At 38.5% G+C, this 12,034-nt stretch overlaps 1 protein-coding gene across 1 annotated transcript in view; it reads right to left on the reverse strand.

Annotated features, from left to right (window-relative positions):
• Window positions 1-2,542: 2,542 nt before the first annotated feature.
• Lrrc4c (leucine rich repeat containing 4C) overlaps window positions 2,543-12,034 on the reverse strand; it is a 172,685-nt gene continuing 163,193 nt past the window's right edge. Inside the window, exon 3 of the mRNA XM_050146932.1 lies at window positions 2,543-5,110. Coding sequence (XP_050002889.1) covers window positions 3,146-5,068 — 1,923 coding nt within the window. The 5' untranslated portion in view covers window positions 5,069-5,110 and the 3' untranslated portion in view covers window positions 2,543-3,145. The remainder of the gene's footprint in view (window positions 5,111-12,034) is intronic.

Genomic DNA, 12,034 nt, shown 5'->3' on the forward strand with positions numbered 1-12,034 from the left:
TGAAAAATATGAGAGACTGGTCATTGTCCTGTATGAAGATTTGATTTCCAAATAGGTAAAAAAAAAAAAAAAAGTTAAATAATCTTCTTTACAAAAAAGGCTGTGAATGATATGCCTACAACACACACACACACACAGACACACACACAATTGTCAGGTTTCCTTAGCTTAGGTTTTACTAAGTGCAATATTTTGTGTGTGGGTCTGTGTGTGTTTTCAGACTCTGCCACTCACTTAGGTGCTTTTACATAGGATGAAAAAATGGGTAGACATGGAATTTGTCTGAAAGGATAAGGAAATGATCATATAGGATTTTTCTCCTCAAGTCATGCAGAATATATCTCTAGAAAACCAAACCATTAGCAAACTCATGAGCAAATATGTGTATAATTAGCCAGATAAGATTTTGACTCAGCTGCAGTTTCCTTTTATATATATATATATATGCTTAACACTTCACTTTTAATCCCAATAGCTGCGATGAGGATGTGAAAAAAGTTTGATATTTCTATATAACTTAATTTGATTAACTTAAATCTTCCATCAATATATTTTATTTCTGAAATGTGTTATTCTCAGTTGTTATAATATTCCAGCTGCTATATCACATAGTTTATATTTTATTCTTAATTTTTGCTTGTTTATTTTTAGTGCAAGCTTGGATTTCATCGTGTTTAGTATAATATGCCTAACTATTTAGCCACCCTACACAGTTAATTGTCAGAACATTTTAGGTCTAACCTTATAATAACCATAAGCTAAAGTGGAAAGAATGTAAGTAGACAGAAGATTGTAAGTATAAACCAGAAATAGTTGTCATGTAGAGATAGCAAGACCCATTTCCCTACTCACTTGTAACACTTTTCTTCATACCAGATACAGTTTTGACAGTCAAAAGTGTATGTATGTGTGTGAGTATGCATCTCTGTGTGTATGTATGTACTCCCACATAAAATACCAAATTTATCCACTGTTGGAAAATAAGACATTGAGTATATTCAGTACACAGTATATCAACAAATGACTGTCACTGCACTCTTTCTCTTTCCCCGTGTCTACTGAACAGTAAAAGCATGTGCATACTGTTTGCACCAAAGGGAAGCAGCGGGGACAGGAGAAAAAGCCAAAGAAGATGGGATTGCAGAATAGAAGAAAGGCTGTTGTGTACTTGCATTTATTTGTTACTGCTTCCTCCATTTTTCTAACCTACATTGCAAGAAAAGATTGGTTTTTCACACCTGAAGATCACAAAACCTGGCATGCGGTCTAGACTGTAGAATTAAATGTGAGTCTTCAAGCTGTACTTCCAGTAGGAGATATGTTTTCTTCTGTTTAGTCAATCCTTGTCTTCTCACTTTGGTAGAGAGGACAAGTTTCAAGGCCAGTAATAAAAAGGTGTGTGTGTGTGTGTGTGTGTGTGTGTGTGCACATGTGTGTTTGTATGTATGTCTACATGTGGGTGTGGGTGTGTGCCTGCCTGTCTGCCTGTCTGTCTGTATATTGCTCTGCAGAGATAAAGATAAAGATAGAATTTTGAAATATCAGGAGCATGCTAACAATCACAGTCAGTGGGTTTCTCTCTCTCTCTCTCTCTCTCTCTCTCTCTCTCTCTCTCTCTCTCTCTCTCTTTGAAAGTTGATATATGTCCTCTGAACTAAAATTTCCACAGCTCCTTTAAAGGAAGTCTTAGTAAATTACCATTGGAACACTCTTCTCATCTCTTTCTATGGACCCATGTTTCTTGAATACCGAAGATGCCATTTTCATACCTTTTAACCCTGGAAATCTGCATTCTAGAGGCAAAAGTTATCTCTACCATTAAAATGTCAGAAACCATGAAACCAGGAAGCTTCTGTAATAATAATAATTGGGTATTTTATGAGTTTGTGATCCCAGGACACTGTCTTCTTCCCAAATATCAAAAGTTAGTGCTGGTGCCTAGGAATACACTGAGAATAATGCTTGGGAATGATACAAGGGCAGGAACCAGGCCTTATTATTTTTGTACCCATATAACCAAGTGACCATTTAGTCCATTTTAATTATTTGATAGCCTTCATTGAATTGAACTAAATTTTCTAACACTCAGAACCCAAAATTATTTTCTTAACTATAGGAACATTAGTATGGCTCCACTTTTGTAGCAATATTTCACCTTGTCTGTGGGATTCTTATTAGAAAAATGCAAATATAGTGGTATTTTCTCCCTACTTGAAACACATTTTATTTATAAACTGATATCTTTTCACCTGAAAATTTTGCAAGGGGCATCCTATTGAGAAGGAAAGAATCTGATTGTATCATAACATCCTTGAATACTGATAGGCAACTTAAGTCGAATAAAACAGCAGAGACGTGTAGAAAATGATGCTTTGGCTAGAGTGTTTCTTAGAAAATGAGGAATCTAATTACCTTCAGGTTTCTCATATTTGAACCAGCCTACAAATGAGCTATGTCCAGGTACAGAAAAACCAACAATATTTTATTTATAATCTTATTTTAAGTTTTGAACTACAAATTCTGGTTCTAGATTTTTTTTTAAAGTCATGGGTTTTATAGATGTTCATATGTAAATTAATCTGTTGTTTGCTTACTTTTTTTCTTTCTCCACAGAATGTCCTCCTCATAAATACAGAACAGATCAATGCATGAAAATATAAGATCTTGCATTTTCCTCATTCTTTCTTAAAAATCTATTTCTAATATTGCATTCCCCATTGGACTACTTCAGAAGGGCATGAAGGAAAAAGGAAAAAAATGAAAAAAAAATAGAGCGAAAAAGAGACAAAATAGACTGGATCTCACCACTAGAATTCACCATAAAAATCTCAAAGTGTAACAGAATTCTTACAAAATTTCCTAGACCAGTTCTTTAGAGAATTGAGATCTATGAAAAATATGGCAATCAGGGAAAGGAGGGAGGAGGTGTGGGAAAATAGGAAGTGCAGCAAAAACAGGTTCTGAGGAATACACATAATTTTGTCTGCTTTAGATCACAATAGAATTTTTAATAAATAAATTTCTTTTCTTTTTTGTTTTTTTGTAAAGACACTTTTTTGAAACAGTAGATTTAGCCCAGTCATTTGTGTCATTTTTTTAATAAACTGTCTTTTTTGATTGTTTGTTTTCTGTAACTGTAAATGTTTTATATTTGAGTCTCTTGTACATTGTCTTTAGAGTTCATTCGGATCAATAACGGTTCATGCACTGAACTGTGTATTGAATTTATTGTATTTACTGTTGTTGTGTGGTTGAAGGGAGATTTGTAAGAGTTATAGTGGTTTAGATGCTCATGCTCAATGGCAGGCATGGGCAGGTGACTTTCCATAGGTGTATCCCCGGTGAGCTCATCATCCACATTAATGATTTCAACAGTCCTTGTTGGAGCATGGTGGTTTTGCCGATGGTGCTGCTTCCTCATCTTGTAGAAAATGACCAGCATCACAGCAGCCATGAGTGTGATGGCCACAAAACAACCAATAATGATTTTGGTTGTTTTCATGACCTCATCAATTCCTGGGATTCCACTGTTGATGTCAGTCACTGGGATGGTGAATGTTTTCTCTGTTGACCTTGTGCTCTGTGGCATAAGAGATGTGGTTGCGTTAGTAGTCTCCCAATCTATCACTGGAGTTGGACCCACATTGTTATCTGTGGTTCGTGCCTCATCCTGAGAAGGTTCCATAGTCTCTACTGTTACAGTTGAAAAGTAAGAGAAAGGAGTAGTGGTTGCCGCAGTAACATTCAAGGTGGCAGAAGCAGTAGTGTTGCCAACAGAATTACTCACCATACATGTGTACATGCCTGTGTCTTGGACAGTTACATTTGTGAAATTTAACGTGCCATCACTAAGCACAGCTATCCGCACTTTGTATGCCCCATGGGTCATGACTGTTCCATTTGGAGTAATCCAAGACACGGAAGTCAGGGATGTAGACGCCCGACATTTTAGCTCAGCTGCCATGCCTTCAGTGACATTGAGGTCTGCGGGGGGTTCCACAATCACCGGAGCATAGCATGTGAAATAATTCTGGTCCAGCTCTCCAATATATCTCCCTTTCAGGTTGGGGGGAGTGTTACACCTGGCACAACAAGCTGTGTTCGAGGGAGCCATGTCTCGTATCCACCAGCTAAGCCACAGGATATCACAGTTACAATTCCATGGGTTGTGATGAAGGTGTATCCTCTCTAGATGATGCAAGGGCGTGAAGAGGTCATGAGGCAGTAATGTTAGATTGTTGTGTGCCAGGTTGATCTCCACTAATGACTGGAGGTTATCAAAGGCATTGCGTTCAATCACTTGAATTTGAGACTGTATCATCCACAGTTTTTGAAGGTGCATCAACCCCTGAAAAGAGCCAGGTCTGATTGCAGACAAATGGTTCCCAGAAAGATCTAGTTCGTCTAGTTTGATGAGCGGCGTGAGGTTAGGGATTTCACGGAGGTTGCACATGGCAAGGTTCAAATACCTCAAGTTGGACAGACCTTCAAAGGCACCTTCTGAGATGTAAGAAAGCCTTTTTAATTCCCCCAAGTCTAGGCGGCGCAAAGAAGGGATTCTGTTAAAAGCATAGGAAGGGATGCTTTCAATGGGGTTGTTGCGCAACCAGAGCTCCTTCAGTTTAGACAGATACACAAAAGCTCCATTTGGGATGGTAGTGAGACGATTGTCAAAGAGTTCCAGAGTGTTGAGGTTCGCCAAACCATTGAAGGCCCCAATTTCAATGGTTCGAATATGATTCCTGCTCAACTGGAGGATTTCCAGGTGCCTTAAGTGCTTGAAGCTGTTCACTTTGATGATCTGGATTTGGTTCTCATGGAGGTTCAGCAGCCTTGTGTTGGTGGAGATGCCATCAGGAACCTCACGAAGGTTCTTGCGAACACAAATCACCTTGCTGAACTGGTTGCTGCAGGAGCACACTGAAGGGCAGGTTTGAGCTCGGACCAGACCAGCCACCACAAGAAGTTGAAGAGCCAACAGCACCACAAGCAGGGGGTCAAATAGGGCCCTGTTAAACCTAGGACCTATCATTATCTGCTGTGGATGTAAGGTCATCTTGTTCAACATTCATAATTTATCTGGTGTTGGTCCTTCTGGAGTTCAAACAGTCTGAAAAACAAGACAAACAAAAAAGTATTACTTCTTCAAATATCTTCCTAGAGTACTACTAGTAACATATTTGTATGAGCTAAGGCCAATATTGGTAAAATTAACATTAAACTTAACTAATTGCATTCCTCATCTTTATATTCCAAGTACTAAGCAAGATGTCTGTCTGAGAATCACCAAAAGTTTTCACAGTGTGCTAGGTAATATTTTAAGTTCTTTATCTGCATTAACTTTTATTTAATTAATTTAATAGCTTTTGTGGCAAACAAATTTAATAACTCTTGGTGGGGTATGTTGCCAATATTCCACAGAGAATTATTTCTGTAGTCCAAATTACCATTCAGTCACCGTTTGTATACAATCAGATGATTAATCAAAAAGAAATGGAATATTGAGAAGGAGAGTCCCAACGTAGTGCTTAACAACTGCCAACTGTATAGAAGCCAATGCATAGAGGTGTATGTCTTGAATTTCATCCTCTTCTTCAGGTCCATCTCAGATGAGAAATGTACAGAAAATAACATTCAGTCACTAAACTCAGTCAACTAAAACTTCCCATGCAAAATCACTAAGAAGGAGCCTATCTATGAAATCCTTCCTCTGTAGCAAGCTATAGAATTCATAAATAAAGTTATCCAGGAATGACTAGTTTCTGGCATCTAGCAAAAAAGTAAATGTGTGATACCTTGTTAAAAATTATTAAGAATTTTTAATTGATGACAATTGATCTTTAACCAAAAATGTCTGTCATCTGGTTTACAACTGTACATAGTTCATGTACATGTCAATCCCTAGTATCTTCTCAGTGTTTAAGACACTCCTCTGACTTGGACAATATTCTCTCCCCTTTGAAGAGTAAGAATCATAAGAGAAGAAGCATATAAGAAGCCATATGGTTAAAGTGCAAAACAAAGACTCAGAGCTCATCAGATTGGTTCCACAGTAGAAACATCTTATGAACATGGTAGTATAGAGCAAAAGTTAGCAGGTAATATGTTTCACAATTAATTTATCTGAGCATGAACTTCCGTAGAGATTTATATATGTAACTCAGTTACTCAGTATAATATAGTCGAATGTCTGCAGTAGATGGGTCACCTGCTAAGTCACATTTATAAATATCAAGTGTTATTAAAGAAAAAATGGGTGTTAATGAGATAATGACTTGTGTCCTTATTGTTATGGATTTTGTACAATTAGGGAAATAAAATAAGTTACTTTCTGCATTATTTCCAGCAGTAACTTCTAAGCATAATTTATCAATTTAACTGACTGATCATGTGCCAAAGTGTCTGTGTATAATATATCCAAATCTCTCTTGTTACCATGTTGCTTCTCTGAACCTTTTAGAAAGAAAGAATGGAGGGAGTGAGAGGTTCACAACATTCTAAAACTGGACAAGGTTAGTTACAACACTGGGCAAGATATTCATATTTTCTGTGGCCCAGTTTCTTCTCCACACTGGTAAAACAGAAATAGCAACATCACTCATTCCTTAAGGTTGTGAGGATAAAAGTTAATGCAAATAAATATTTAAAGTAAACCTATCTTGTTGTGAAAATTGAGTAAATCTTTGACATTTATATTATTATCAATGTTTCTATTTTTGGAACTTCTAAGCTAGACATCTTACTAAAGTACTAGAAATATAAAGATGAGGAATGTAATCCTTGTCCCTGGGGGAATGTAATTTAAATGGTAAATAATGAGGAGAACATATGAGTACAATAATTGATGTTCATCACCATGAGACAAGATATAGGCACCAGACCCCAATGACAGAATAGCATAGTGCTGGGAAATCGCTGAGGGATTTTAAAGAAGAAGGTCATATTTTCCAGGTTGGTACTAGCTGATGAACAAAATAAAGAAGGATAAAGAGATCAGCTTGAGCTAAGACCAGAGGTACATGACAAGAGTCAGTATATCCAGGAAGCTGTAAAGCTTCCTCTGTTGCAGGAGAATTAAAGACTTGAAGATGAGGGAGAAATCAAAAGAACTATGTCAATGTTAGCTGTCCTCAGTTCATCTTACAGACAACATATTTATTTTATGAAAGAAATTCAATTCTTTGCCTTGTTTTATGGAATGAACTGATATAAGGGAGCGAAGAGCTTTGCAAGAATGTCAAAGCAAAAGAACAATTAGGATGATATATTGTCCCCCGTGAGCCTTGGAAAGGAGCCAGGAACAAAGGCAAGTCCAGACTCTCATCTGTCAACTCCATACTTACCACCGGAGGATGGGAAGAAGGTCTGGCTTCACCACTGCCCTTGGTGGTGAGAACCCCAGTGTAAATTAGCATATGTTACCAGAAACATTATCATAGGACACAGGAGACAGAAATGTGGCCTTCCCAAGTACAGTGTGTTCCTAGCAACCCCAACTGTCATTAGCCTATTAAACGTATTAAGGGTCTCCCTCCTATTTTCAACAAGATCCTGTCAAAAAGCCTAGGCTGCCTCTTTGCACATAATTTCAATTCTCCTACTCTTCAACTGGACTTTGGGAACTCAGTCCAGTGCTCTGTTGTGGATCTCTGCCTCACCTTCCATCAGCTGTTGGATGAAGGGTCTATGGTAATATTTAAGATAGTCATCAATCTGACTACATGGTAAGGCCAGTTCGGGCAACCTCTCGTCTAATTCTTAGGGTCTTAACTTAGGTCATCTTTGTGAATTTCTGGGAATTTCTCTAGGGCCAGTTTTCTTGCTAGCCCCATAACAGCTTCTTCAATGAAAATATCTTTTTCCTCACTCTCCATCTCTGTTTTTCCCTCATCTCGACCATCTGTTCCCTCAAGTTCTCCTCTACCCTCCCTTTCTCATGAAGGAGATACTCTCTGAAACAGCTGACCTGAGCTTATGGAAGCCCAACAACTCTGGCCTGATAGTAAGGGAACCAGCATAGGATCAAACTAGGCCCTCTGAAAGCAGGTGGCAGCTGATTAGCTGGGGCAGACTGTGGGGCAACTGGTAGTGAGACCAGGATTTATCGCTACTGTGTGTATTGGAATTTTTGAACCCTTCTCTTTGGAGGAATATCTCGCTAAGTCTAGATATAGTGGGAAGGACCTTGATTCTGTCTCAAAGCAATGTTCTAGAATTTGTTGACTCCTCAAGGGAAGCTTTACTCTCTCTGAGGACTAGATGGGGGGTTGGGATGAGGGAGAATGTGGACAGAGCAGGAGGAAAGGTGGGAGTGGAAATGGGAATTGGTACGCAAAATGAGAAAAGTCACTGTCATTTTTTAAATAAATAAATAAATGAAGACAGACCTAGGCTGCTTTCAATTCTAAGTGCTTGTTTTGTTCTTCTCCCCATCATGACAAAGTAACTTGACAAAGCACGGCGAGTTCATGTTTCATTTCCTAGAATCCTCAGGTACACTGTTCTTCCATTATTAGGGCAACTAAAGTTTTGAGTTGAGTTTTTACACCACCTTGGACAAGATACTTGCTTTGGGTTTGTTGTTTGTTTGTATTTGTTCTGTTTTGTTTCTGTAGACCCAATGAGGAGAGGTGTCCCATCTGACAGCCTCCCATGTGTGTCTTGCTAACACTGACTATCATAGTTAAGCACTAAATATAATGCTCTTGCTAATTCTGAAAATATGTAATATCTTAGTAGGGATCATTGCATATATTGGATAATATTTCATAATACAGTAATTGTGCTTTTTATGTTCTGTCTTGATAGTTTCATGCTCAGGGTCTTTGCTGAAATTTAGCTATTTGACGTAGAGCAGCTGTAGTGTCCTGCCTCATCACACCATCACAGCAATGGAGCCAAAGCCATGTCCTAAATGATAATTCAAAATAATAGATTGCTATTAGCTGTTGTCTTGGGTATTTTACAAAGTAATGAAACACTGACTAAGGCAGGGCCCTTATAAACACTCAGACCAACACAATTTAACTTTACTCACTTTAAGAGCTGGTAACAAGCATCAGAGGACAGCTCTTGACCCATAACCTTCACAAAAGACTAAAATTATACACTTCTAGACCACACCCATATTTGTAATAACAAACCCAGAGACACAGCGACAGAATGTGGGGTTAAACTTTAAGGATAGAAAAGAGAAAAAAAAAAAAAAGAGTCACTGACTCTTACCCCTACCTTAGTCCAAAATGGTGACCCTGCCTCCAAGAATCTCAGAATGAGAGTGTGTGAGAGCTGAGAGCTGTCTCCTCCCATTTTCTACTTCTCTCTAGTGCTGGGATTAACGGCATGCACCACTATTGCCCAGTTTCTATGGCAAACTAGTGTGTCTACTGGGATTAAAGGTGTGTTTTACCACTGCCTGTTGAAATAGGAGCGGTGGGGCTGCGTCCCCAGAACCCTGGCCGCCTGCTAGCTTATGCCCGAAATAACAACACACAAACTGTATTCATTTAAACACTGCTTGGCCCATGTCTATCTAGCCTCTTCTCGGCTAACTCTCGCACCTGAACTAACCCATTTCTAATAATTGTTTGTAGCATCCCAAGGTGCGCTTACCGGGAAGATTCTAGCCTACGTCCTTCCTGGGTCTGAGCTGCCTAGGAGAGCAGCGGAGCCTGGCGTCTCTGCTCCAGAGAGCAGAGCTGTCTGGTCTGACTGGGAACAGAGCAGAGTCTGACCTCACTTCCTCTTCCTCCCAGAATTCTATTCTGTTTACTCCTCCACCTACGCTTTAACCTATCAGGGCCAGCCAAGCAGTTTCTTTATTGCTCAATGACCTTCCTCCATCAACTGCCTTGCCTGTAAGGCTAATCAGTGCAGCTATTCTACTCTCTGAACTTCAGGCAAGCTTTATTTAGTAAAATACAAATGAAATACCACTATACATATTTTTGTCTTACCCTTTCTGTCTCATGACAGACTCCAACTATTCTAGAAAGACTCCCCTTCTCCTTTAGAATCCATAACTAAAAATTCCCTTTTTATTTGCACACCTTTCTTGGCTTGTTGTCCTCCACATACAAGAACAATCACAGAACCTTCCCTTTAAACAACAGGTCCTGACTCTTTAGTGAAGCCGGGGAGTAGGCTGGATAGGTCTCATTGCCCCAACAAAATGAAAACAAGTATGTGCTTACAGATGTTACATATAGAGTGATAGTGTCTTCATGGGAATGAACACTACAGGCACATGTATTTGGATTCTAGCTGTTGTCACTGTTAGGAGATATTGTGGGACCTTGTAAGGTAGAAAATGGACCATGCATCATCCTCAGATATATGAGAAAGCATACTTAGGTTCTTGCCATCATAGATAAGATTCCCAATGCTTATACCAAGGATCCCTCCGTGCTATGAAACCTTGAGCAAAAATAAGTTGTTCCTCTCCAGACTGCTTCTGCAGGGTATTTTTCACATAAACAAATGAAGCAATACTCTGAGTCAAGCTAAGAGTTATCACTTTCCTTAAATTTAAACAAAACCTTCAAACACTTCCTTCCTCTTGAGCATGTCCAGTTGGTACACTTGTGGTATGGAAGTCATGGAAGAAACTAACCAGTTGCAAATTAGATGTAAGTCTGTTCCACAACATACTTATCACTATTATTTACAAAGATGTATGGCTAGACAGAAAATATACCCTAGAGAGAAAATCTACCCGATTTTTCCTGCTAAATTGACACTTATTAATATTAAACCAACTCCTAAAGACATCACTTTTTCTATCAATTAAGGCATCACTCAACCTGCATCAGAAAAGCTATGTTTGCAATAGATGATCAACACAGAGATGCAGAAGTGGACAAATTATAGAGAATAAGAGTCTACATTTTGTCTAGGTCTAAATGGAAGATACATACTGAATCTACTTTCCAAGTGCTTGGGCACCATTGTGGAGCATAAGGAGTAAAGAGTCCAAGAGTCATAGATAGTGTATGAGTAAATGTAAGCAGGGATGTCTGACCACAGCAAAGCAGCTACACATATGAACATAGCTGGTTGTGATGGAAAGCACAAGAACTGCGAAAGCCCAAACCATACCAAATCCCACCACGGAGAAAAGAGTTAAGCATAAAGTTTTAACCCCTAGCCAAAGAGCTATTGCAAATTGTTAGCTGCTGGAAAAGAAGGGTCAGTTTTTTTTTTTTTCTGAGTGTAGTCCCTGGTAATTCAACCATAGCCAAATGGAAGGTCACACATCCTAGCATATTCAATAACATGAATTGCTTGATGGGTGTGGGACAGGACATAAAAGTAGAAGAGAAAAAAAGAAGGATGTAGATCTTGGAAGAATTGACAACAGAAGAGTTTATATGATGAAAATAAATACATAGAATTCTCAAAGAACCAGTACAAATAAATATTTTAATTCCTGTTGGTTTATGTTTTTGGTAGGAAGCATTGTAACTTGCAGCAGTCTTGACTATGGACAGTTTTACATGTGACTTCCATCTCCACAATATACATTTCTTTAAGGTTACTGAGCATAAAAAGTTGCAAAGTTGTTTATTCATAAACCAATTAATTTTTATAAGGTTGGCTTCTCTGGCCCCCTTTACCCTCTCCTTTATCCATCCTACATACCATGGCCCTCCTTACAAAATCCTAGTGACTGGAGCAGTATAGCTTAGTTGTAAATACCATAGATGTAAAGACAATAAGTTCTTATTCTGTCATGACATTTTCTATTCTGTAGGTCTCAATAGATGGTGGAATTCATAGCCATTTGCAAATCTCTGTGCCATTAAAACTGGGAGGCTTATTTCAACTTTTTACTTGTACCTTCTGTGAAAGGGAGCACTTGTATTCACTCCAATGTTCTTTGTTAAGACGGTCACATTATACAAGTTACTGCCTATGGTATGTAGTACACAATATGCCTTTAAGACATCTTAAAAGTTAAGTGGTAAAAAAAACCTATTTGTTCCTTCAGTACACCCTTTCTCTCTTCAAGTCCCTTCTTTACAAATTTAGATTC

The sequence above is a fragment of the Alexandromys fortis genome, unplaced genomic scaffold, assembly GCF_014885135.2.
Source record: "Alexandromys fortis isolate MF-2015 unplaced genomic scaffold, M_Fortis_MF-2015_v1.1 scaffold_12, whole genome shotgun sequence".
Taxonomy (NCBI): Eukaryota; Metazoa; Chordata; class Mammalia; order Rodentia; family Cricetidae; genus Alexandromys; species Alexandromys fortis.